We start from the raw sequence: 27,273 nt of genomic DNA, 5'->3' as shown, positions 1-27,273 counted from the left end.
TATGTCTCTGCGTGGACAGTCCTGGATGGTTCTGTCTGGGTGTGGCGTAGGTGTGGGACTTACCTCCTGTCCTGCCCTGCCCCAGCTGCACCGCAGGCTGCAGGCTCTCCTCCTTATTGAGCAGGTGGGGCAGGTGGTAGTAGATATTTGGCACCTGAAGAGGCTTCCTGTGGGCCAACTCCTTCAACAGCTTCTGTGTCTCATCTGTGGACAACCACAATAACATTGTGACAAATATATTTTTGTATATATATATATATTGTGACATATTACAAAACAGTATGTACCAACACAACAGCATTACAACAACCTATATAACAAACAATACAAACTAACACAACAGCATTACAACAACCTACATAAAAAACAACACAAACCAACACAACAACATTATAGCAACCTACCGAACAATACAAACCAACACAACAACATTACAGCAACATACAGAACAAACAATACAAACCAACACAACAGCATTACAACAATCTACAGAACAAACACAAACCAACAACAGCATTACAACAACCTACATAATGAAACAGTTCAAGCCCCACACAACAGCACTGTAACAACATATAGGATAAGTCAACAGAATCCAACATATTGACATTACAACAACATGCTGGACAAATCAATCCAATCTAACACAGCAATATAACAACCTATCGGATAATCCAATACGATCCAACACAATGAAGCACCACCAGTGAATAACAGCCTGGAGCTCAGCTAAGAGCACTGACAAACACAGCACCAGCACACACAACACGCAATGCAGTCAGTTTCTTTCTCAGAAAACACTAGGCTACAGGACATCATGCGACTGGATCACACTAACAACACAAAAGCAGTCATAGCAGGTGATGGTAATGACATAGGCTCTGTGTTCACTTCAGTAAGACGTGTGGGGTTCTGCGTGGTAATTGGTATGCCTCTGCTGTCGTAAGCTTTATTTAATATTCTGTTTTCAGCTCCGTGCCTACTGACTGTGATTCTGCCTGTTCCGTACCTGTGCTATTGTTATTGCTGTTGGGTACACAAGTTCTCATTATACAAGTGATGACAACAAGCTCTGAATGAATGTTCTGATTACCCCATACCACTCGGCGATGTAGTTTTACCAAACAGTTTGTGCTGTCCACAGCACATTCAGATTAGACCTGAAACAAATCATCGCGGTTGGAAAAGGACGGCCTACATCAGGCGAGATCATACAAGCTCGCATACCTGAGACTATAGGGAATGTATTCTGTTTAAGAGGAACATTTTGACTTCTTCTCAAAGTAGGCTGTGGTAGGTTAACCTTGCATACCCGTGACACGCTGGATGTCTGCCTTATCTTTTGGAGTCCTTGGCCTTGTGAGGGAAGCACAGTGGCCCAGACCTGGCGGTTCCAGGTTCCACTGAGCAGCTGTGAGGGCGGCAGGTTGCTCCTCACGGTCAGGAAGAGGACAAAGCTTTACTCAAAGCTGTTCGGAGTGAAGCGCCTATCGAGGTTAGGGGCAGGGGTACCAAAATGACCTACACAGTACTGAAGGGCCTTTCTGGAGCCGTCCGGCCATTAGAGTGTGTGTGTCTGTGTGTGTTGCGTGTGTATGACAGTGTCCGTATGTGTGTCCGTTGCCTGACCGACCCCCACACTCACCGGAGAAGTTGGAGAGGGCGTCCTTGCTGCCGTTGGTCTCGGCGATGGCGCGCCGGAACTGCTCCAGGATGCTGTTGAGCTCAGAGGAGCGCTGCAGCGTCCTGTGCTCCGCCACACGGAGGCGCTCTTTCAAGGCGTGGAACTCCCGCTGGTACGCTATCAGCTTCTCTGCAGGGGAGGAGGGAACCGTCCAGCTGTCAATACGCCAGGCAGGATAACACCCTCTTCCCTAGCACCTCTTCAGAAGGTGTTCCTGAGTCAGGATATCCAAAAGCTTCACTGGCTCTGCTTTATTTAAACAACATCTACATAAACCTATTGTTACGATGTGTAACCATGCTCCACATATCATACCTGCTCTAATCAGACCATCCTGTCCCTTTAAAAAAGCCACCACCACTCAAATGGAAGAGGAGAGCACTCAGAGGGTTAAACACTGGGAGACAGTTACAGACCGCGTGTAGAGGATCATGTGACCTGCGAACGGGGCACTGTCCCTGCTGGGAGTCCTGCGTCTGTTCTGGACTGTTCCCACTGAGGGAGCTCCATTCTACTTAAAATGTTGTGAAGGAACAGGAGATTCATGGCACTACGCTACGACTGAGGAGGAGACGGGCGGAGATAGCGGGACGCGGTGAACGCTGGGAGGCCAGAGTGAAAGCCTTGGTCTGTCTAGACAAGCTTACTTGCACACGGAAGACACACTGAGCCGCCCTGGCTTGTGACTTTGAAGTCATGTCGACAACAGCACACAAACAGCACACACTGCTTTTAAACTGGACTGAAACGGGACCGAAGGGGAGGCAGAAGGGACTACAGGGCAGAGGACAATGTGATGAGGCTGAGGAAGAGGAGGAGGTCAGGGTGACGAAGATAAGAAGGAGGCGGGGGAGGCCATGGGCGGGTACAGGGAGGGTTCAGCCTCTTGTGTGCCAGACAGACCAGTCCAAGGGCTCTCGCCTCCTCACTGCATACTCCTCACTGGCCCCTCCCTCTGCTATGCCTGCCAGCCCTTACACCAGTGCAGCTTACATCCGTTTCCTCACAATCCAGGGGTCGTTGCGCCAGTTGTGACATCACAATGATCTGAACTGTCCTGCAGAAGGCTGGGGGCTCTGGCAGAGTGGCCCCTCCCACTGCTCTCCCTGCCCCCGTCTGCACATGGGCACTGCCCTTCTCTGAGAACAAGCTGCCCTAACGTGACTGTTTTAATGTGCTTCCATCTGGAGCACATCACACTCTCGCTTCTCTGTCACACCAGGATACATCCGCGTCGTCTCACTGCCTTCAAATGAAACTGCGGGACGGTAGCTCTAGCTCCGCAAATAGTTTCAAAGTGGAAGCGCAGTGGTTTTCCATCAAAAAGCCTTCTCTCAAGCCCCGGCTGGCGTTATCCTACACCGCAGCGAGCGTAACGTCTCCCTTTGAAGCTGGTCCAAGATGTAGGGCGGTGGGAGGTATTTTTGGCTGGTTATTCGGGGTGAATTCTCCTGGGTCCCCTCTGAAACGGAGCGGAACACAGCGTTTCCTCTGAATCAGAGCAGGGGCCTTCAGAGATGTCCTGCTGCGGCACTCACAGAGAGAGAGGGAGAGAGCTGTCACACCCGTCACCACCCGAAGCGGTCGCCGCCCAGCGCTGTCACCACCCAAACGCCACCACCGCCCAAGCCGGCGCAAAAGCCCAGACAGATCCGAGGCCCTGTCCAGGAAAAGCACCGGCGGTAACCCCGCGGCGAGGTCGCGTACAGAGCGACAGGGTTGTTTTCTGCACCGTCCTGCGTAAGGAAGACAGGAGAGGTTTCCTTCCACCCGCCTGAGGACAGACAGGCGTTCCCTCTAAAACCGCGGTCTGCCTCTAAAAAAAAAACACAGAGCAGGAGTGCTTTGCCTTCTAAGCATTTAAAGGAGGCTAATTAAACACACTCAAGATCTTATCTGTGCCCTGCTCAAGCGTTCAATGGTGTATTGGGTTTGCCATACTGAATGTCCCCTTTGATCCACCTCTGCCAGGACCTTCCAACTTCCCATGTCACAGCACAAAGGGGACCCAGTTCTTTTCATATAAATGACAGCTGTTCCAGACATCAGAAGACCCGAGAGTTGCTTGGTGAAGTTGTCTAGCACAATCTGGGAAGGAGTGGATTACAAAACCAGTAAGACTGACATATGAGTATATAAGAATGACTCTTTTTATGAGTATGAGATTCCGTATGAGTTTTAAGGGGTGTTTATGTCCAAAGCCAGGACATAAAACTCAATGTCCAGTGTCTGCAAGCAGGAAACCCCAACAGGGGCACAAATTTCTGCATGCACTGTGAGTCCTCTGACAGGCATGTTTAGCATGACCAAACAAATGAATGAGATCATTTGTTTTGGACACCGTGACCAACCAACCACTAGCTAAGTGTCTCATAGGACATGTCTACTTAATACGTTATTTTCAACGTTTTGGCAGAAGGAAGGGGGAGGGTGTTACTGATAAAACTGTCCCATCACACTCTTTTCCCTCTTTCTGTGTCTGTGCCTCTCTTCTCCTCAGAGGTCTAAGCCCTTCCTTCTCTCGTCTTTTTGATCCCTTCAGTTCCGCCGAGGAAACAGGAGAGGTGAGGCCTCGGGCTGCTTCGATTTCAACGATGTATCTGAGCATGACACCACTCATCACTTTCGGTGCTGTCCTTTCGGCACGGCTCCGCACCAGGCCGACGTTCCACAGAAACTGAGTTTGCCAGATCGCCGCGATTCTTTGCCCTGGTGTCGCCGGATGGAGTTTTTGGCCGTGATGGTTTAGGGCAGCCTTTAAGACGGGTGGAACTGGATGTCGAGCTGGAGGGATTCTCGTTTTCTGGGATTAGCGGCCTCTGTGCCTCGGCTCTTCAAAAGGCTCGCTCTGAACGCGAGCCGCTTCTCGAAATGGTCTCCCAGGCCACGGTTTTCTGAAGGGGTTTTGGTCCCATCCGTGGCTGCGGAGCACTCGCCTGGCGCAGGCTGCAACATTTAGAGAGAAGCCTGCTCTCTGCCTCTGAAAATCACAGGGCAACTCTACCACCCAACTAACGCTGATTGCAACCTTTTCCCTTTTCCAGTCATCTTTCTGTTTGGTTTCGGTCAATTTGCCTTTTCCATTTTCCTGGAAATCAAAAGATCCTGCCAAAAAAGCGGTGAGTAAGGCTCGCTGGATTCGCCCTGGTGATAAGGCAAGGCACTGAAAACTTCAGCCAACTCGGTTTTTCTCACTTGATATCCCCCTGCTGGTTCTCCTGCCATCCATCCCTCAAACAGGTCAATACAGGCAATCGATCAATGCAGTCAGTTGCATCTAATATAGTGCTTGCTGCAATGAGATGGAACAGGCCTCTCGGCATGGTGCATTCAATGGGATTACATTCCTGTAATGACAACTTGAAAATGCCTTTATGTAACTGAGCATTTCTTAAATCGAAGATGTTTTGATGAAGTCTGGTCTGAACAATGCCTCACAGAATACACACACACACACACATATCAACACACACCTCTGCAATGGATTTTTCCTGTGAGCAGACCCCTACCCCCCTCCCACATGTGCGCGCACACACACACACACACACACACACACATACAGACACACACACACACCTCCAGGCTGCCGTATCATATAAACACACAAACCATTCAGCACTGCTCCTCTCAGCTTTCTGCATGGTGCAAAAGACGAGGTCCGCACATGCAGAAAAAGGAGTCATTCAGCAGAGCACAGAGCTTAAAGAAACCGAGCGTCTGCAATCTGCGGAGGAACTACAGCATGCCAGCTCATTCTTTGTCATCAGCCATCCCTTTTGCCACCGTCATTATCTGTTTTTAAGGGTCTGCTTTCCCTATCCAGCAGCCTGTCACCACAGAAGCACCAAACTACACTGAAGGCCCCACAGGAGTGCGCCCAATTAAAAGGGGTGGTAACTGCCTGTGAATCTGCCATGTCTATGAGATAGTGGGTGCTGATGAGTTTGGGGGCTTTTTACTTTCACACATCACCTCATAAAGGGAAACCATGAGAAAGGAGGCGGGTTTCGGGCGGAGGTGGGTTTCGGTCAGAGGGGGGCGGAGTGATCTGCAGAGCAACGGTGAAAACCTTGACACCCGGCTGACAGAGTGCCCCCCCCCCCTACCCCCCACCACGCGGAGAGGATGCTGACGTCACCGTGAGCCACACTGGAGATACCTCGAGGCCATTCAGGAAACCACAGCGAGCGGAAACGGAGCTACTCGTGCGCACACGCACACACAAAAACACGCAAACCTACAGGTGAGCGCTTCTCTAAAGCCCCGCGAGAGCGCAAATTCAGGCTAAACTTCACCAGGTCTGCCAGGATTCCACTGAAGAAGCGTGCGGCAATATCCAATCAGCAATAAAACTGCCTGTTTTATTTTTAGACTCTCACCCCTCAGCACTTTCCTTCAGTGTGAGAAAAAGCTCCTCGCTAAATATTATGTGGAATCAGCGAGCCGATACGGTGAATAAAAATAAAATAAACCCATCGAGTGCACCGGTGACTGCATGCTGCAGGGGGTTTAACCGGAGCTGAGAGCGTGCCCTGCAGAAATGCCCCCCCCTCAATCCCATCCACTCCAGGGTGTCACTCCCGACCCCGTCTGCCCAGGCGCGAGCCGGACCTGTTTACCCAACGGAGAGCCGGAGTCAACTGCCTCTTTCACTCTCTCCCAACTCTCAACACACCACAAGGCCCTTTCAGGCACCAGACAAGCAGGCCGCCATCCAACCAAGCAAACAACCCCCCCCCCACCTTCTCCACCCTTCCTGCAACACGGCACATGCTATGGGCGATAGAAGGAGGGCTTTATTCAAACAGGGGTGAGGCTGGGGGGGCGCTGAGGTTTGGCCTGGTCGCTTGTAAAGCAAACAAACAAAACGAAAAACAGCCCCAACAACCTGCTGATACACGGCACAGGGCCTGCCTTGTGTGGGGGACATAAACAGCACTCTCTGTTTGGTAGGTAATGCCCACAAAGCCCCAGCCCCCTGCTTCTGTCATAGCCAAGTGGTGCCCCTCCCTGTCCATCGCCCCCTGGTGGCAGCTCTGAGCCTCAGCTGTCAGCTTTAGCGGCTCTGGGTACTCTGGCTAGGCCTTAGGTCTTAGGCCCTCTAACCAGATTAGCAGCTTATCTGCGGCACATCCTCCTAATCTTGTTATTTCTGGATGCCTCACTCTCTCTCTGGCTCTGGAAGGAGGATCAACACACAGAACTGGGGTGGGGGAGGGCTGGAGGCACGCCCAATGGTCAAATTAGAATTGGACTGCCTGGCTCCTCCATCACCGCTTCCAACATGACTCTCAACGGGCGAAGACAGATGCCCAAAGCCGGGAGGGACATCTGGAGGTCATGGGAACAAGGGCGCGGGGCTGGACGGCCACCGAGAGGCCTGGCCACCAGCCTTTGCCCCGCCTCCGCTCCGCCGGGACAGCGTGACGAGCGGCGCGATGGCACAGCGACGCCACGGCGACGAGTGAAACACTCGAGAGCGAGACGCACAAAGAGAGAGGCGCAGAGCCACTCAGTCCTCTTAAGGGGCTTCAGAGCGTCTCCTCTCCTGCGAAGCCTTCAGACGCCAGCCGCCCCGCTCCCCCGCCGGAGATAAAAGGGAGACGGAGATCGTCTGGGATTTTCTGCTCCGAAATGTCACTCCTTATCATCGCAGGGAACCCGGGGAGTGGGGGGGGGGGGGGGGTAGGGGGGCGTTAGGCAGAGGGAGGAGAATTAGAAAACTGCCAGGAGGACTCATTCACGGGTCTCACTGCCTGTTATATCACATATGCTTAGCAGACACGAATTAACGAATTAACATAGCTTACAGCTCAGTTTCGCATGTTATCCATTTATACAGATGGATATTTGCTGAGGCGTTTAGTGGAAAAAAGCCTTGCAGTGGCCCACCTGGGAATTGAACCTGTGTGCTGCTAGTCGTGCTCCTTACTGCTACAACACTACAGAACACAGGAACGTGTTTCCCCCTCCCTGTCAGCACTTGTGTTCACACGCGTTGTCAAGCAGTGGTGCTGCGGGGGAAATGGCTAATGGAGGGACAAATAGGCAAACAGCAGCTGTCTTAGCAAGCTCTTCAGAGGTTTGGATAATGAGCTTCACTTTGTCTTACTTTTTTCCACATGCAGACATCTGCACTGGGACTGCCATTCTGATTCCAAAATCCCAAACCAAAGAGGAGGCATCATCCCGCCAGGCTGAGTCATGGTGTTACAGGGCCAAAACGAAAGGCCAACTCGACATTGTGTTTGCCAAAAAATGGTCCAAACTGCCAAATGGCTTCTTAAAAACATTAGCCATATTGAGCTCAACATACTGAATGATGTTTGTCAACTTCAAACAGAAAAATTGCAGCTATGTTACTGTGGCATGGTTATGAGCTGCATTGATGTGCTGTGGTTACGAGCTGTGTTACTGTGCCTTGGTAATGAGTTGTGTTACTGTGCTGTGGTTATGCGATGAGTTAGTGTGCCATAGTTATGGGCTGTGTTACTGTGCCATGGTTATTGGCTATTTGTTATTGCCATGGTTACTGTGCCATTAGCTGCATTAGTATGCTGTGGGAATGAGCTGCGATACTGTGCTGTGGGTATGAGCTGTGTTATTGTTCTATGGGATATGAGCTGCGTTACTGTGCCATAGCTATGGGTTGTGTTACTGTTCCATGGGTATGAGCTGTTTTACTGTGCCCTGGTTATGAGTTGTGTTACTGTGCCATAGCTATGAGTTGTGTGACTGCTCCATGGTTACGATTTGTGTTACTGTGTCGTGGTACAAGCTGTGTTACTTTACTGTGGGTATAAGCTGCGTTACTGTGCCCTGGCTATGAGTTGTGTTACTGTGCTGTGGGTATGAACTGTGTTACTGTGCCCTGGCTATGAGTTGTTTTACTGTGCTGTGGGTATGAGTTGTGTTACTGTGCTGTGGGTAAGAGCTGTGTTACTGTGCTGTAGGTAAGAGTTGTGTTACTGTGCTGTGGGTAAGAGTTGTGTTACTGTGCTGTGGGTATGAGTTGTGTTACTGTGCTGTGGGTATGATTTGTGTTACTGTGCCGTGGGTAAGAGCTGTTTTACTGTGCTGTGGGTATAAGCTGCGTTACTGTGCCCTGGCTATGAGTTGTGTTACTGTGCCGTGGGTAAGAGTTGTGTTACTTTGCTGTGGGTATAAGCTGCGTTACTGTGCCCTGGCTATGAGTTGTGTTACTGTGCTGTGGCTATGAGTTGTGTTACTGTGCTGTGGGTATGAGCTGTGTTACTGTGCTGTGGGTATGGAGTGACACTCCTTTGCTGAAAGGAGGCCTGGCACACAGCCCTGTGCAGCAGGTGGCGCAGGCCCCAAGGGTGGCATCACTGATCTGCAGATCCTCATCTCAGACTCCAGCTAATCTCCCCCACATCTCCCAACTCCCCCCTTCTTTCCACCTCCACCGCCAACAGGAAGCAGGGAGGGGTTACGTGATGTCTGCCACCGTGGTAAACAGGAAGTTGTCAATACAGAAAGTGTTCTTTTTACACAACGTCACACTTTTTACACAGGGGAGGGTGGGGAAGTCTTTCTTTAAAGTTCAAGTAACAGTGGTGAGAACTACGCTGCAATCAGAAAAGAGACAAGGCTAGGATTAATGTTACAGTTTGGTCTTTTCAGTTGCATTAATCATAAACTGAAAAAAAACAGAAACACAAAAAAATAAAAAGATGCAATCATTTACCAAAGTTTGTTGCCATTTCAACATAGAAGGCTTTGTCCATAATGATTTAAAAACATGCTCTGTGTGCTGCTAAACTTACAATGACCGGAAACAGCTCTACCACAAGTATATCTGCAAATTCTGAACACAGGGATTGGTGGACCTCAAGAGGAAAGCCACTCCTGCCAAAGTGGAAGTCTCTTTCCAGTTCATAACAATTAAAAACATCCACAGCTTGCCTCCTAACAGAGCATACGAACAGGCAGTAAGAGATGGCTTTTCCTGTACATGCCCACTTGCAAGAAGCTCCACCCATTATGCTCCTGGTGTGGGACAGAACCATCCTTACCACTGCTGCAAAGCAGTGCATTTACCCATTCTGGCTAAACACACCCTGAGCGTGAATTATCCACCACCTCTCTGACTATTAATCTAACAGGAAGTGTGTTCAGAAAACAACCTTATCTGTTTCAGATTGGCCTTTCTGATTTGCAGAAAGTCACCTCATGGTCTATATCGCATCAGCACTCTCACACACACAGAGACACACACACAGACACACAAGGATCTCAAGTTCGACTTCCTGGCCATATACACTAACAAAGAAGAGAGTTTAAAAACTTCAGGCAAGCCTCCAGAACTTCCATCAGTGCGATTGATTTTTTAAAAATCCTCTCCCTTTCCCCATCTTTGTTTTTGTGACAGGTAAGTCTGCCTGCCGGCTCCTCCCTCTCTCTCTCTCTCTCTCACACACACACACACACAGGGGGAGAATGAATCAGTCAGCTCCATTAAAACTTGCGAGACTGCTCTGCTCCTTTTGCATTCCAATCAGGGGGTGAGAACTGAGCCAATCAAGCAGGTCGCTCGGCAGCCCACTTTCCAAAAGAGCTTAATCCCCCGATGTGAGACGCATGCTTTTCTGTGAGGTACACAAGAGGAGGGAGAGAGCGACAGAGGACAGACTCAAATGAGAGAGGCAGAGAGGCGAAGGAGGCACAGGCATGGAGCAAGACAGGGAGAGGCAACTGAGAGGCAGAGATGAGAGGCAGAGAGAAGAGGCAGAGAAAGAGAGAGAGAGAGAGGGGCAGAGAGGTGAGAAGGACAGTGATGAGAGAGGCAGAAGGAGAGAAAAGAGAGGGACAGGCAGACAGAAATAGGGATAGAGGGAGACAGGGACAGACAGAGATGAGATCGGGAGAGAAGGGGGGAGAGATGAAGGGAAAACTGAGATCAGAAAGGGGGGGGGGGGTGTGGTGGGGAGACTTCCATTAGGCCCGTTCCATTGATTTCTTCATTTTGAAGATTTCACTTCGGGGCATTTAGTCGATGCCGTGTTTGCTGATACCATGTTCAGGGCAGGAGGAGCTCGATACATACCCCCACCCCCCCCCCACACACACACACACACACACACACACACACTTCAGCCATTGCATCACAGAACACCACTCCCCACCAAACCTCACATGCAGACATCACATCACACATCCACCACTCTGCACCGCAGTCACCTCTGCTCTGGGAGGGGTACACAGTGTGGCTATTATCCCCCAGCGTTACTCAGGTAGGGTGCTGTGAGCGTCCTGCTCAGAGGTAGCGTGCCTCAGCAGCCAGGCGCACGCTGCTCCCCCGCTTTGCATGAGGCAGACTGCAAATGGACTTCATGGTTCAGTACGGCTCTTGATGCAAATAAAAGGGCCCTGAATCAAACGTTCTCAAGCTGTCAGCATCAGAACCTACTCAGAGAGGACGCAGGGAAGCCTAAGGTTCACCCAGTCATGACTGGGAAAGTTGTGTTATCAAAGGCAGGCAAGTGTGCAAGCACAGGCACACACACACACCAACACACACACACACACACACACACACACTAGAAATCACTAATCTCTACTCCCACCCTGCTGGAGGCCTGGAGCTGGGTCAGTGGCATGGGGATTGATCCTGTCATAGATTCTCTGTGGTGACAAGCCAGCAGTGTGAACCGCACTGTCCTCAGGCTGTCAGACAGGGGGCGCTGTTCTTGCTCGCTTCTTCTTGTCCCGTTCTTCTTTTGGCTTCACCACGGACCACCGCTTGGCTGAATTTGCATTGACAAATGCACGCTCTCTTTATCATGCCAGCCACACCTAGCTGTGCCTCGCGCCATCCCCGTTCCGGACGTTAAGAGGGCATTGTGTCACTGCACCCTTGTGATATAACCACGTGACATCTGCCAGGTTAAATTGCCTAATCACTTCCCCAATCACCTCTCTAAATTAAGTACAAGGCAATGTTCATGCAAAATCATGTCAAAATCTCTAATGTATGGCAATCAGTCATGAGAGGTCATTCGATCAAGTGGATGGCAAAAACATAGAGGCAAAATCCCAAAATGCATATTTTTTAATGCACACATGTAATCGGGTTCTTTCTGATGTTCAGTACATTACGTCCGGGCTAAATCACCAGGGACATACTTAGCTCAGAGCCCGTCTCGGTCGCCATGCCGACAGGGGAAGATGAGAGATTACCTCGAGGGGCATTGCTGGCTCAGGGGTAAATATGGCGTGCGGACGGGAGACGGGCAGTGGTGCTGCCCGTGCCGTGCCAGGAAGGGGGGGCTGAAGCTCCACAGAGGTGACAGACGCAGACACCATGGGACAGTCATGAAAGGCTGGCAGACAGAAGTCGTACCCAGGAGCGCCTGTGTGTGAGAGACAGTGTGTGTGTGTGTGTGTGTGTGTGTGTGTGTGTGTGGGCAGGACAGCAGACACAGAGCTGACAACAGCCTTGCCCTCCTCCCTAAAAAAAAGGCAGGAAGAGGAACCGGTGACCCAAATTACATGGATTGTGAGGAGAGGCAGTGAATGTACGCCTATAGGGAGGATGTGTCCACATCTGTCAGAATTCAGAACTACGGAGTCACATATCTAACAATAAATTCAAAAAAAGAAATGCCCATTTAAAGCATAATACAACAGATCCACTTCCTGTGAGCGGTGTCAGCCTTCTGCAACAGGAAGCCTGATGAGGAAGCTGCTCCACAGGACCGTCTCTCTCTCTTTTGCTCTCTCTCCCTCTTTGCCTCTCTCTTTTGCTTTCTCTCCATCCTGCTCTCTTTCAAGCTCTCTCCCTCTTTGCCTCTCTTTTGCTCTCCCTCCCTCTTTGCCCGTCTTTATCCGTCTCTCCTTTGCTATCTCGTTCCCTTCTCCCTCGCTCTCTCTCATCCCTCTCTCTTCCTCCCTCTCTTCTGCGCTCTCTCCTTCCTTCTCTCTCTCTGTCTCTCTTTCTCTCTCTCTCTCTCTCTCTCTCTCTCTCTCTCTCTCTCTCTCTCTCTCTCTCTCCTCCCAGTGTGGTTCCATGGTCTTTCCTCCCTCCACTCCCTTTTCCACTTCTCGCTCCATGAGGCTCTCCATGCCGCTCCGCAGCACTGGCCCGGCCTTCTGAGGGATGTACTGGGAACAAAGCCCCGCTCCTTATCTCCCCCGCGTGCCAGGGATAATTGTCTGCCTCGCCGCCTATTTTTGGACAGCAACAAACCAGAATGCTCCACCGATGAGGTAAGGCTCCAAGGGGGCGGGGAAAAAGGACAGGAACGAGGGGGAAGGCCGCAGCCCGGGGCGGGGGGATCCTTTGAACTTTGCGCCACCAACATCAACCTAACACAAGATGGGTGCAGTCACGCCGGCCCTTGGACATGGCCAATCGGACCACAGGATTTCTTCCAGGGGTCAGCATATGCGTAGGCTTGTGCATGATGTCATTATTCTCAATATTTACCCATTGTCATCACTCTGTAATCGCCCTAGATCTGACCTCTCGTTTGTGAGAATGGACACTGTTGTTCAACCCTAGTATCCCTTAGTAACCCCCAGACATCTTTACCCTTTAACTTCAGTTGAAATCACAGTAACCAGTGGCAATTCAAAAATGTCTCTGGATTAATTACTACTATGGGGTCCAGTCTGGTATCTCCCTTCCCTCTTCAGGGTTCCAATGACGCTAGTGTACAAACACAACAAACTGCCTTGCCCATAGGTAAGATGCTGGTAACAGCACCTAGTGGGTGTGATCTCAGATATTAAACCACACCCTTGGGGTCCAATATTAGATATAGTAATGAATCATCTGCTTCATGTCTGTGTGCTCCACTGATTCACAAATCATCACAGTGTTGCAAAGACCCGTGACAGTGTTTGCAGTATTAAAACCAACATGACTGCTAGTCATGTGAGACGCACACAGAAAACTCCCCTACAGCAAATCAAATGCGAGATGAATTCCCTCATTCAGGTCAATCGGAAGCGAAATTGTTCGGAAATGACAGCAATTTCCAAGGGGACGGGACCAGAACAGTAATGACCGTGAGATTTCTCACGGCAGGGCAGCGCTCTTACAACTCACACACACACATACACACACACACACTCCATCAAATACTCTCACTCTCTGACAAACACACACACACACACACACGCACACACCAAGCAGCAAGTTTCGCTCCTGAGGCTTCAAACGCTCGACTTTTCAAAGCGGTCTCTCTGTGGCCCGGCCTGTCAAGCTCCCGCTCTCCGAGCCACTGAGACGGAGCCTCGTTTTTTACAAAAGGCACAGCGTTAAGTGGCCGGGGCAGCACTCAGGCTCTGGGGGGGGGGGACAGACGCATTCGACCGCAACGCTCCTCTTGGGAGCAGTGCAGAGCACTCTTATTATGAATGTGAAGCTTTGTGTAAAAAAATAATAATTTATCTTCAGGCTGTCTGACTTTATTTAGGCCGGGAAGCAGCGGTTTGATTTTTCTTTGTCTCCCACCCACTGTAGGCCCAGCGCTTAAAAAAGAAACCATGGGATACGTTGCCGTGGGATACATTGCCGTGGCATTTTCACATCGACGGAGGCCCGCGACAAAGAGTCGCACAGAAAACATCCAAACTGGAGGAAGAATTCCTGTTTTCTGCAGACAGATGAGACAGTGTTTCGTAATCGCTAAAAAAAAAAAAAAAAAAAAAAAAAAAAGAGCAGAAACCATGTGCACTCTCAGAGAGTTGGGTCAGACGTTGAAACCGCATGGTTTTAACTAGCTCTCAAGGTTGTAAAAGCAAAGGAGAAAAACCTTAAAGTAACCCTTTGCTTTGCTTTAACTCATGATTTACTGAGCGCCACACACAGCGCATGTGACCGCTCCGCAGACAGCTTTCGGTATCGGCAGTCATCCCGGCAAACTCGCGCTGCGGCCACCATTAGGAGGACTGAAGACCCCTGACGCAGAAGACCCCTGCTCGTATCGAAAACCAAAGCCAGGTTCCAGGGCCAGGGCAACCGGTTCCCTTACCAACGCTCCATGTCGGAACGCAGAGGTATCAAAAGTTCCTCGTGTGCTGACAAGGGGCTCCACGTCATCGTATTCCAGAACCCTGACGACAAGGTTCCAAATCAAGACTAGATTCTACAGCACTGGCACTGAGTTTCACGTCCACACTAACATACATTTATCTGCATTTTCGCCAGCTTCCACATCAACATTAGAGTCCAGGACACTCGCAGCGGAAAACTGGACTGTGAAGTGGTGACATTGGGCTCTGTATGGTGGACTGATTGAGATCATGGACAGCAGGTTCCACATCAACACTTGACTCCAGGGCACAGTTACTGGATTCCACAAACGAACAGTAGATTTCAGAACCTCATACGGGGTTCCATGCATGAGAGTGTTTAATTACGTAAACAATTGACTGTGGTGTCACTTATCAACTACTTGAATTAGAATTAAAAGGACTGATAATGAACAAGATATAGATTTTTTTTCTCTCTCTTAAATATGCATGAAAAGGGAACCAAAGTCATGCATTACACAAGATAATTTACTAATTCCTTACTAATACCAGATTCCCCAACCACAGCTCTAACCTCAACCGTTACATAACAAACTGCACAAATGGTTCCTACAACAACTTCTGCCTGGAGCCTCTATGAACCAATAAAGACTAACCGCAAGTATCCTCAGGGTTTTTACGTTGCAGTTCACCGGAGTTGGAGCGCCTACCCTTTGGCACCTGCAGATCGGGTACATTATTCATATAATATATCGCGGCTTCTACGTGCATTTTATAACAATTTTACAAATACAAGAAGTAGTGCCTCTTAATTTCTTATACCACCGATGAGCTGCTTTAAGGATCATATCATCAGACTGGTTTGTAGCTTGGTTCCGTGGAGCAGTGTTGGGTTAGCATGGGCTCTACAAGGACGGAAATATGTCATTCTCTCCTTCTCCCGCCACTACGCGCTTCCAGCACTGCCAGCGGCTACCAGATGCCATCTGGACCTAATCTCATTCACGATCACCGCAACAGAATTAAAACTATCTGCGCCCAAACAGGACGTCAGTTTCACATCTTGAGTTGGAATGTCTCCAAAGATAAATTATAACGCATCGCTACCCTTCAAGGCCGCGTGTGCCCTTTGAACTGACAACTTTCCAAGCTGGTGCTGTCATGTTCTGTCATTCACTTTAAGGCAACCTTTAACTTGGAGTTCTTGGATAATGGCGCTTTCCCACCCCAGCTGTACCACAAGAAGGAAACCGACTGTCCACTGATTCCAAGAAGCACGCCCCTGTTTCGATCGATTTTTTTAAACTAAATGCAATATTTTGTGCAGGATTTGGTTGTGATCAAAATACACATCTTTTCCTTAATTTTTTTTTATAAATTAATTACAGGAAACACTAAAATGCGTACTACGGTGCGTTCAAAGCCTTGCTTTTTAACTGTGGGTCTTAAATTCTCATGGTAGTATAGCTAAAAGAATCACAAGCTTTCAAGCCTTCCGTTAAACAAACTAATGTCTTTGAGTGTGAATTTTGAGTTTTATGGTCATAACTGTTTTATCCTAATGACAGCGGGTGGTGGCACTCCTAACCAGCATGACTGGAAAGACTACCACCATCAACCGTAAAGCAATGCTGACATATATGCCATTTGGGTGCTTTCTAACTCGCGTGCCTATGTGACCTTATACCGTTACAGTATGGCTACAGCTTTTATGTGGATTTCGAAGTTACTAGCCAGATATATCAACAGAAAATTCTATCCAGCCATGAGGAAAACGCGGTGTGCAATTTTGGACATGTAATCTCTTACAAACAAGCGTCTTTAGCTCCTTATCTGATAACCCAATGATTTATTGTTGTTAATAAATCTGGGTACAACGTCAACACCGATAACAGCTAAGAGACTTGTCATCTACAGTATGCTTGGCTTTGCAGGACGAAGATGTCATTTGACGCTGTCGAGCAATCACACTTGTACGAACTAGCAACTGCGCCGGCCACTTATGAACTGGACTCAACGAGCCAGTCGTGCATGCTTACCTTTCCCATTTTGCCAGGCAGTATACCAAGACAGGCTGAGAAAAGACGTGAGGAAAATAATCGCAGTGGCAACAGTTCCATGTCTGAGCCTCATTTCATTTCAGCGATATTTCCGGACAGATGTTCTTCCTCCGAGCCCCAGACGGATCCTGTAGCACGAGCGCTCCTCCGGCACTAGCCGACTGCGTCGTCAGGCGCACGGCTGCTCAATCACGAGTCAGCTCCGCTCACAGCATTTTCACAATGAGTCAGATTCAAAAAGCATGACCTGCCGTGCTATTATTTCATTCAAACCGGACTGGGGACGATAAGGGATCCGGGCATGTAGCTACGTCTGAGGAGGTCTGCTCAACACCGTCGCCTTCCACAGTTGAAGCTGCCTAGGATGCAGTCTACAATGAAATGACAAGAACATGCAAGAGTCAATTCGTTGAGCAACAAAGAAGCCCAACAGCTGTAATTGTTAACCAAGCAAATAATGATAATGTCAAATCTAGCAGCTAGCTAACGTCAACCAGCTGTCAAGCAGATCAGTACAGTGGGATAAACACGCCCACATCCCGAGTTTTGCGTTAGGTTTGGAATCAGCTCCAGCGGGAGTTCTAGAGCACCGCTGGAGAACACAGAGAAATATTAAAGACTTCAGCTTCTTTCATGCACCGTCCTCACGTCTTCAGCATCATACCTCTTAACTGGCGAAGGATAAACAGATTAAATAAAGGGATTTTGTGCTTAAAGCTGTGGCAAGCTAGCTACTTAAAGCGCCCAAGTTGCCATGCGATGGCAAGTACAATGTAGCAAACGATCAGAGCGAACAAGGCGTCCCATTCGGCTAATACAGAAGTTGTTGCATTGATAGGATTATTTGGAAGTCGTTTTCAAAGGCTGATGTAAAACACAAGAAAAGCCGACTCGTTCAGTTAACTCTAATATGTAGCTCATTATCTAGCAACTTACTTCTCTATTCCGTCCTTTGCGCAAGTTCTATCTACCTTTTCATCAATTCCTGACCCCTTATGAGCGTGAAGTTCAATTTTCAGCGCACCCTCCGCCGCCACTCACAGTAATGCGTACATATGCCTTTTCCTTCAGCATTTACAAATAGCGAGCTCTCAAGCAACCTTAATATGGTCACCGCCCATTGAAAGATACTATTGGCTACTGCCAAACTGCGCTAAACCAACCACAGGACAAAAGGCAACACGTACTATGAATGCTGCCGCAACGGTGCACGATCTTGTTTACAATTTGTCTGTCAAAGAAGTGAAAGGTTGCTACCATTGCTTATTTTTGGTGGGTGTTTGGATAAAAACAATATGCAAGGTACATGAAATTGCATTCAAAGTTTAACTGACCAAGTAAGCAAATACGTGACATCCTTTTGTGAAGATGTACTTAAAAAGGTCCCTCAAGAGCGCCGTTATGTGTCAAAACTTTGAACAGCAACGCCGGAAAGCCAACTCTCGGGAAAGTAGTCTGCTCGGGGTATCAATTTATGTCAGAGAATTATGACTGTTGCTGTCTCTGTGAACATTTAACCCTACAGGTTACTTAAGTTTTGTAGTCATCTTCACCCGTGAGATTTAAATGAGTCAGCTGATCGAGAGAAATCATTTCAGTAGTCAAATGTTAATGTACGGCGAAATAACTCTGACCTTTGGGTAAGGGAGGGGTGAATTAATCTCTGATTCCTGGAATGAATTCACAGCTAAAGGTCGTCTGGGTGTGTGCTTGTATGACCTGCGATATTCGCAAGGTATTCGCAACCCCTTGTTCCACCGCGTGCGCAAATTGCAGCTGTCATCCTACAATCAGTGCTGGGTACTGGCTCTGCCAGCGTTATCGGCATCTCAAACGAGACATTCTTTTTAACTGCTAGAGTAAATTGCTTTTTTTTACCGTGAACTGGCAGTGTATCACCGTGTTCATATGCAGTTTTGACTCAATCAGCCTCTAATCGGCGACACTGTCCATATGGAAACCCCAACAATCGTTAACTAAAAGTGCAAGTTTATTGCCGGTGACTAAGAAATACACTCATTCATCTTGCCCAAAAAACATTTCATGAATATAGCAACATGCCACAGACTCGTACCCACCAAAATGTTGCTTACAATGACTTCAGCCTTAAAATTTTTCATCTCTTTTTTATTTCACACTTTCATATTAAACCAATCTGGTTTCACCTTCGTGGCATACAACGACTGCACACACTCGTCATTTTTATCACTCGAAGGCCATGCACAACAAAAGCAGACAATGTGGAGGTGAACATTTGGAAAAACGATTTCTGATGTGAATGACTAGCTGTTGTACACTGCAGTAAAATTGAAACGACTGGGACGTAACTAATCCTGCATTTTTGACAGTACATCTTAACTACTGGTGTACAATGCTCATGTTTCAAGAAAAAATGTAGATCAGATCCCCCTCTTGTGTAAAAGTGGCAAAGCTGAACCTTAAAGTTAAACCCTGAATTCAGGGTAACCACAGTGCGGCTTGTTCTTTATTAAACATATGATATTAACGTGTTTCTTAAACAGCATTGTGAGACTGGTGGGCATTTAAATGAATTAAAAAATTTTGAAACCAAAAAAAAAAAAAAAAAAAAACTTTTACGTGTATTAGTAAAAGTTACTGAAATGGGTTAAACACGTAGCGGTCAAACAGAATCTAGACAGATGTTCCACAGCTGCCAAAATTCATTTGTGGCAAACCATTGTTTTTTCATCTCCAGATTTTAGGTTAACAGAAGGACTCTGTGCACGTCTAGCCCTCACAATACAAGTAACGACAATCAAGGCGGTCTGCGTTGAGTAGACATTCAGAGGTTGACGGGTTGGGTTTTGGGGATTGTAAAAGCTGGATTTCACGATCGGGAAAAGCTTTTTTCAACTCACTGTTATCGTTCTTCTAACTCTCTCGCACCAGCTTGAATATGGATTATTTATCAGAATCAACCGTGAACTCAGCCAACGACACAAGACAAACTATACTCTGAATCACTGTTTGACCTGCTTGCTGATAGGAGTAACAACAAATCAATAGCGATGTGCACTTGAGAAGCACCATGCTGGCTGCTATAAATCTAAATGACCATTATTATAATATAGGCCATTAGGTAACTTTACTTTAATGGCCCGTTTATATAGACAGAAAACATAATTAAGCATAACGTCAATTCCCTAACGTCTCATTAATCATGAAAATAAATGTTTTGAACAAATACTATGCAGGTTGTATTTGTGTTGTAAACCAAGATGAATCTTTTCAAGTTATTACTATTTGTTTTATAAAATGCATTTTTCCTACATTCAGATTGTTATGAATTAATGGTCAATTAGTATTAGCACTTAGAACCTGTTCACTAATTTTTATGGTTTCTTCACCTCTTACTATCCATTTTCAGTCTGTTGTAAAACAGAATAAGTCATATACTATCAATAATTAATGACTATTTCCCTCCCAAGGCCCTGAGGATATTGCTCTTTGCTCTGTACTGTACGTATCCCTGTCTTTCTGTCTGTCAATTTCTCTCCTGTGCATGTCAAAAGGGTGCAGTAACCACATTTTACACTAGATGGGTCAAAGGGGTGAAGGTCTGCAATCTCTGAGTTTGCTTTTTTCTATTAGTTCAAACAAGGCTTCATGATGAAAACACACCCATAGACGTAGCCATACTGTTAGAGCTTACATGAGAGTATAAATCAGTGAGCATTTCCACTGTTTCCAGTTCTAGGGTACTGTTTGTTAAGGAAAAAAGTTAGTACCTGCAATATAGAAATGGTTCTCATCTCTCAACAGGTAAGACAGCCTGCCTTGCCCATAGTTTTGCAGAATTTACTGTTTCTGTGAAAGGGATAGGCCATTCAGAGTCACATGATGTAGCTTTTTCTTTCTGCTGATTGGCTTCAGGAGCTACTCGCTGTTTTATTGAATAGGTCCACCTACACACACTTAGTTGGAAAGGACTACATGCTTGGGTAATTAGCAGCCAACAGAAAACACTAATATTTGTATGTACAGCCCTGGCTAGTTTGTTATTAGCTGTAGAAATAATACAGTAGGGAAACAATATTAGATATTTAATTATACTCTTAATTTGGTATTGTTTACTTCCCTCTCTCTTTCAGGCACAATTACTTTTAGCTAATTGTTCAGACAATATTGTTGTAAAAGATAAAAAGTGATAAAAGTGACTTTCACAGAATTAGAACTGCTGTTCCACGTAATGTGTGCGTGTGCGTGTGTCACACGTGTAGCTGTGGTCCTGCCACAGATGACGTCGGGTTGGATGGAGCCTGTCTGCTGTTCAGAGCAGTGTTGTTCTGATTTCGTTTCACAAGAGCCTAGAGAAGACATGGTCCGATGCTCAGAAGGGCGTGGCTCTGAAGTATTCGTCCAGGGGCACCAATGACACCCCGCCCACCCAGTCCTGCAGCCACACCTGCTCCAGACTCAGCTTCATGAAGAACCACTTGTGTCCCACTGGCCATTTCTTCATCACTGGGTGCCTGGAGAGGGCGTCAAAAAACACAGGCAGACATTGTGTTCACAGACGGCTCACCTTACTGGCTTTTCTGGTGTAAGCAGCAGCTCAAGGTCATTGCCAACCGGCATGCGCATTTTTTTAAAGTAACGTGAAATCTGTTTCAGAAAAAAAACAGCCTTGGACTGCTGACAAAGTCCAGGCAGTCACCTGCCCTGATCTGGGCAAGTGCCAGCATTCAGTTTGGTGTCACATTACATTACATTACTGTCATTTAGCAGATGCTCTTACCCAGAGTTACTTACATAGGTTCACATTTAACCATTTGCATAGCTGGATATTTACTGAGACAATGGTCTGTAAAGTACCTTGCCCAAGGGTACAACAGCAGTGCCCCAGTGGGGATGTGAACCAGCAATCTTTCAGCTAACAAGTCCTGCTCCTTACCACTTTGCCACACATGCTTCCACTCTGATTTCAGGTGACGCAATTGAAAAGCAATCATGCTGTACAGGGCTGGCCAGCATTGGCATCGGCTTCTGCTGACCTGATGTTCCAGCTCTACAGCGGGAACCGAGTCAGAGAGGCGGACGACACCCCCAGAAACCCAATGAATGGGAGATTGGCAAGTGGTGGTGCGCTCGTCTACATGTTGGTATAATCTGCAACATTTGTTCCTGTGCACTCATCCAGCTCTTTCAGATCAATGGTCATAACAAAACTTTTAAACCACCACAACAAAAATATTTGCATATATGTGTGTTCAGCAAACCCTACAGAATGTCCTGTTAAACAGAAAACTGTTAACACAAACAAAAGTGGACTAGAAAATGTTAACGGCTAATGACAGATGTAATGAGAGATATTGCTAGTAAGGTAACTGTCTATATTATCTAAAGTGTTTAGAAAGATTCTGGTAAAATATGATTGAATCATTGCTGTCTTTATGGTTAGAAATTTCTCAATCAATAATATTCTCTTGGTGCCAGCACCTGGAAATGATTCTATAATACTGTTGGGCTTCCATGATAATATTACCACCACCCTCCACATCCACATACAACCATACATGCACATACATACATACTTCCAACCATACATGCATGCACACACACACACACACACACACACAACCACTTGTGCAGGAAGCACACACTCTGCCGCGCATACACATACACACACACACACCTGGAGAACATGGCTTCCTTGGCAAAATCCACTTCCTCTGGCCCCACCTCCACCATCTGCCCTGTCAAGGTGAGTCTGGCACATCTGGGGTCTTCTGGATCATAGACATTCTTCCTGCAAAAAACAATGTGCTCCATCAATACAAGCAAATACCTACCTCCTCCACTCACATGCAAATAGAAACCCCTTAAGAGTAAACACTAACATTAACATTACAATCACTGTAGTTTAGGTTGTTTTAACTATGCACAGTCTACATTTAAAGGCTTCAGTGTGACAACCTTCTGCAAAATGTTTTTGTTTTTACCAGATTGTTGAAACATGAGTTAATACAGTCCATGACGTTACAATGTGACATAATAATTTAAAACTGTATCAGCAGTGCCCACTAAATAAAAAATGTATCATGCATGGTGAGGTGTGATCCATTCATTCAGAGTGAGCAACAATGTTTAATCCCTGTCTGAAACACAAGTACATGTTAGCTTGATGGAAGGTTGCGCTGCTGTTACGACGGACCACTAAGTCTCTGCTCCGAGGTAATAGATGCTTTCACGGTCATTTGTAGGTGCTAACGAGTACGCACGAGAAATGATTATGGTTTTATGACCATTTCTCAGCAATTTTTTTCAGCCTGAAGCTTTATTAGTTATGTGTTACTCTGCTGTTCTTAACCTATGGCCTTGTTCTTGATGTTCGTGTGGCATGCACATCTTGCTATGACGCCTTTGTAAACTGTCCTGATCCTTGTCGAAGTAATTCTGATTGACAAAAACAGATAGCCCACTATGATGCAAAAATGGCACTCGTACCTACAAAAGTCTCCCTCTGCCTCAGAGAAAGTTAGAGAGGCGGAAGGGTTGCTCCTCAGATCTGTCACAGTGTTGTCCATTGGAGTGACATAGAAGTAGGGAATTCCCGTGCTATTGTCCAGCGGGCCGTCACTAACTGAGAAGATATTCCCAAACGGAACACCTTTAATCTGTAAACACAGACATACACACGTATGCACGCACGCACACGCACAAACATCTTAGTTCAAATAAACTTTTTTCTCCATTACAGTTTGCGAAAAAAACGTGCAGTGAAGCAATTGAAAACGCCTTGTTATAGTTTTCCGCGGCCAACGTTTTTCATTCCGATTACAAAACATATTGGCCGCAGTTTTATCTCAACTGTTCATCAGAGAGTAAACCATATCAAAGCTTCTATAAAAGTCCTGTCATGCACCTTGTCCTGTGTAGAAATAGTAGCGAGGAAGCCCCAGTCGCTGTAGTGAGCCATGTACCGAGCCGTCCTCGCCGTTTCCTCGTGCGGAGGCGGAGGGGGTACGCCAGCGGTCGGCTTCACCGTTTCCATCCGATAGGAGAACATCCTGGACGGGGACGATGCCTGCTTCAGGTCTTCGGTTTCCACCATCGGCCCTGGTCGCTTTTCCGCATTGTCGCTGTGAACAGAGGCCGGGAAAGCCTGCTTCCAAATACTGCTAGTGTCTGCTAGGAGAGCCGGAGCAGACTCCTCGTTTGATGTGGACTCGAGTTCTCCGTCGACATCGTTGGTGACAGCCCACGAAACCGAGTTAATGATGGCATAGCCTTCGCTGGGGCGGAAAATTGCGACAAGTATCGTCAGGAAGAAATTTAACTCCATCTGCTTTTGCTGCACTGTTTTCATATACCAGCATGGGGAATGTACAGCGCGTGTGCTTTCATAACAGAGGGTAGAGAGCACGTCGGGAAGTAGACCAGCTGCGCGCAAACAGCGCCGCGACCCGGGGCGACGGAGAACAGGTTGCAGTTCTGCGAGTTTATTAAATAGCAATCTGTTATTATGGTCAAATGACATCTGTGTGTGGGGTCGTTAGGTCTACGAAGTACAATCCTGAACACGTCAACCGGGATAAAAATGAATTAATTGAGTGGCATACGTAACACATTGTTGGCGTTTTGCAGAAGACCAGAATAAATGTATGAATGCATAAGCCACCAGCTATAGCCTTTAGCCAGAAAGTGTAAACAAGATGAAAGTTCATGGGTTTCTCTTGACTAACGTACAAATCATGTCTGCGACAGCTTGTCTGTCTGATAATTAAATCGGGTTTCCGTCTATCCATTCACTCTTTATGAACAGATTGTTGGAGCTTATACTGTAGTTAGTCTTCAGAATCTGCTAACCCATCTGTCCGACAGTTTTAACAGAGAACCGCGGGATGGCTTGAATATATTTGTCTACTGAGGCCGTAGCAACAGTTGGAACGTGGCTTGTGTCCAGCAATAAAGCCCTGATTAGAAACCTGATTTCGACTTTTCTTTACCTCCAATGCCTGCAGCTATAAAGTCCATAACTACATATTGAGACATTGTTTTTATAGCCCGTTATTACCCAAGTGAATACAAGCGGTCAGATGTTCTATGGTTGTATGCACATAGTCAATGATCTTAGGGGCTTACCCAGGCCCGGCGCCAGGAGAAAATACAGAGGGGTGCAATAGCAGTCCACGGGTGGCACAAAAAGTCATATATTTAAAAAACGTAATAAATACTATGTAGACATCAGGATGTAAGCAGACAACTGGGGGTGCACTGAGGTCTGTCTGGGGGTGCAATGCACCCCTAAGGACCCCCATAGTGCTGGGCTTGGACTTACCATTTTCAGAGCGGCATGAACACCCAAACTGTGTCTGTTTGCTACTGAAAAGAACAGTATCAGCATGAAAAAAGACAGTGCATGCTCCAACAATTTAGCATCTTTTAATAACTGCAAAATATTGTGTAAAGAAAACATGATATTACAAACGGCAGATTTCAAGTCGGTTTATATTGGAATAACATTGACATAATGCTTGTTTTGTGTGAGTTCAAGGGTGTGAGATATCGCGTCACTTTCCCTATCAGTTTCCCATCACTCTAAACACTCATTGTGTTCATATGACAAAAGAGCTGAGCGTGCCAGATTTTTTTCCCAGACGTATATTTTCTGCTTTCAGTGTTATCAAAAAAGCAATGACATTAAACATAACCATATTATTTAAACCAGGGGTGAAAATCATGGGTCACACACAATAAGCAGACGATCACTTGGACACATTCCCATGATGCAGGGGGGCTTCCCATCTAAGTAAGTATGGGATCTAGCAGTACCTGACCTGAGGGTTATAATTCCACATCCGCCCGTACATCCACATCTGTAGCCCTGAACGTTTTGGTGCCATAGTCTTGGCACCAAGCAACATGAATTATTGCCATATTAAAACAGCAGTGTGGTTATATAATCCCAGATTTATAACCCAAAGGTTACTAGCTAAATTCCAAGGTGCTTCACTGCTGTTGTACACTTGAACAGGGTGCTTTACCTGAATTGCATCAATAAATATCCAGCTGTATAAATTCATGATAACTAAGCTATAGAAGTGTATCAGCTGAGCAAATATGTAATGTAAATCTCTTATCCCAAGAACTATTGAGGCCAAAACCTGTTCCTGTTCAAGAAGAAGCACGCTCAGTTAGAAACAACCACGTCTGCCGTTGTGCTTGATAACTTGGAAAGCAAAGACATCATGTTGCTTCTACCTGCAACAGACCTGCATCTTGCAGAGTGGAGGGCTATGGACACAGCCTTTATTTCTGTGTTATTCTTCTTTGAAATATTTCAGTTCTTTTTTTCCCAAAAGATGTTTAGGAATGAAGAGACTGGCCCAGAGTGAGAAACTATGTAACAGCACAGATCTTCTATACATCAGATAGTCAGCTCAGTGCACTTCCCATTAAAAGCTCTGCCTCTCCCATTGTTGAAGCTAAAGGTGTTCTGATTTGTTGACTCATAATCAACATGCTTGAAGGGGGTGGCCTTAAAAAAGGACACTCATAGCTAGCACTGGAATGCTGACATCGTTGGAACCTCCTGTGGCCTACCAGAACTGGAGGACAGATGGAATGCAGGACCTGAATATCTGCTCATAATTGAATATGTGTGGTAAAGTTCTGCCATCTTGTCTAGCAGAGTAGTGTGTACACACCTGTCTACTTCAAATGACAGAAATGAGAATAGTCTATGACCGCATGAGCACTTGGGAAAAAGGCTTCAGCACTGAAAGTAAAGGGCAACAGGGGAACAAATAAATAATATTCCAACAGTAATTCACACAGCCAGGTCAATTCTGATCTCTGGAGAAAATAAGGCTGTTTTTTGCTCTCATTTTGCCCACACTTATGTAGATATAAATGAAACAGAGATGACTGTATTCTTTTACTATACTTCTGTAGCACAAGTAGCTTAAATGTATTCACAAATTACATAAAATGTCATATTTAGAATGCAAAAATAATAATGATAAAAAACATCAATGACATACTCAGCCAACATTGGTTCCCATGGAACAAGATTTCCTTCTATTTTAAGATGTATTCTTAAAAAGTTTTTTTACTCTTGATTCGTTTTCACACACATACACACACACACACACACATAGCACAGGGAAGATGAGAACTGTTGGCCAGTTTTAAGAATATGGAACACCTTCATCAATCAAAGCCTGAGCAATCAGCAATGTAACAGAGCCTCCCTCACCGGTGAGACAGTCCAGTCTGTCTGAGACTCCACTTCCCTCTGGGTCCTACTGGCAGTGGCTTAAATGGTCAGTTCAAACAGATAATGTCAACAAAGCAATTCATGTACAGTTAGGAGGCTAGAGATTTTTTGATGTTTGATGAACATTGCACAGAGGAGAGAGGTTCATCCTTTTTATAGTTTCTGATTGAGCTGAATAATTAAGCCCTCTCTCTAGAACTAGCCTTGCAGTTTGGAAACACTCCTGATTAAAATTTATTCAACCTCTAAACAGATAACTAGAAGACTAGACACTATGGAAACAG

The 27,273-nt window shown here is 46.6% G+C and overlaps 2 protein-coding genes across 3 annotated transcripts in view; both read right to left on the bottom strand.

The window, feature by feature from the left end:
• The window catches only part of LOC118785479 (alpha-1,3-mannosyl-glycoprotein 4-beta-N-acetylglucosaminyltransferase A-like), a 42,252-nt gene extending 24,469 nt beyond the window's left edge, over nt 1-17,783 (bottom strand). The window contains exons 1-4 of one of the 2 annotated variants that reach the window (XM_036540156.1): nt 17,718-17,783; nt 16,726-17,117; nt 1,646-1,813; nt 64-204 (exon numbers count right to left, since the gene is read on the bottom strand). In XM_036540156.1, coding sequence (XP_036396049.1) covers nt 64-204; nt 1,646-1,813; nt 16,726-16,819 — 403 coding nt within the window. In that variant the 5' untranslated portion in view covers nt 16,820-17,117; nt 17,718-17,783. Of the gene's footprint in view, nt 1-63; nt 205-1,645; nt 1,814-16,725; nt 17,118-17,682 lie in introns of both variants that reach the window. The other variant, XM_036540155.1, reaches the window with a different exon arrangement.
• Nucleotides 17,784-20,065: 2,282 nt separating this feature from the next.
• creg2 (cellular repressor of E1A-stimulated genes 2) lies at nt 20,066-24,196 on the bottom strand. Its single transcript, XM_036540679.1, has 4 exons — nt 23,633-24,196; nt 23,215-23,384; nt 22,403-22,516; nt 20,066-21,239 (listed from the first exon to the last, which is right to left on the bottom strand). Exons 1-4 carry the CDS (start codon nt 24,074-24,076, stop codon nt 21,098-21,100), a joined length of 870 nt encoding a protein of 289 aa, XP_036396572.1. The 5' UTR covers nt 24,077-24,196; the 3' UTR covers nt 20,066-21,097.
• Between the last annotated feature and the right edge of the window lie 3,077 nt (nt 24,197-27,273).

The sequence above is a fragment of the Megalops cyprinoides genome, chromosome 11 (assembly GCF_013368585.1).
Source record: "Megalops cyprinoides isolate fMegCyp1 chromosome 11, fMegCyp1.pri, whole genome shotgun sequence".
NCBI lineage: Eukaryota > Metazoa > Chordata > Actinopteri > Elopiformes > Megalopidae > Megalops > Megalops cyprinoides.
The sequence above is the reverse complement of the archived record's forward strand: the minus strand, read 5'-3'. Positions and strand labels throughout refer to the sequence as shown.

What these genes read in the sequence shown, in the direction of transcription:
- creg2 (XM_036540679.1), bottom strand. Translation starts at nt 24,076, where the DNA reads ATGAAAACAGTGCAGCAAAAGCAGATGGAGTTAAATTTCTTCCTGACG. An exon ending in CTATTTCTACACAGGACAAG is followed by an intron (nt 23,385 to 23,632) that starts GTGCATGACAGG and finishes CTGTGTTTACAG; the next exon opens with ATTAAAGGTGTTCCGTTTGG. An exon ending in AAGGAAGCCATGTTCTCCAG is followed by an intron (nt 21,240 to 22,402) that starts GTGTGTGTGTGT and finishes CGCCCTCTCCAG; the next exon opens with GCACCCAGTGATGAAGAAAT.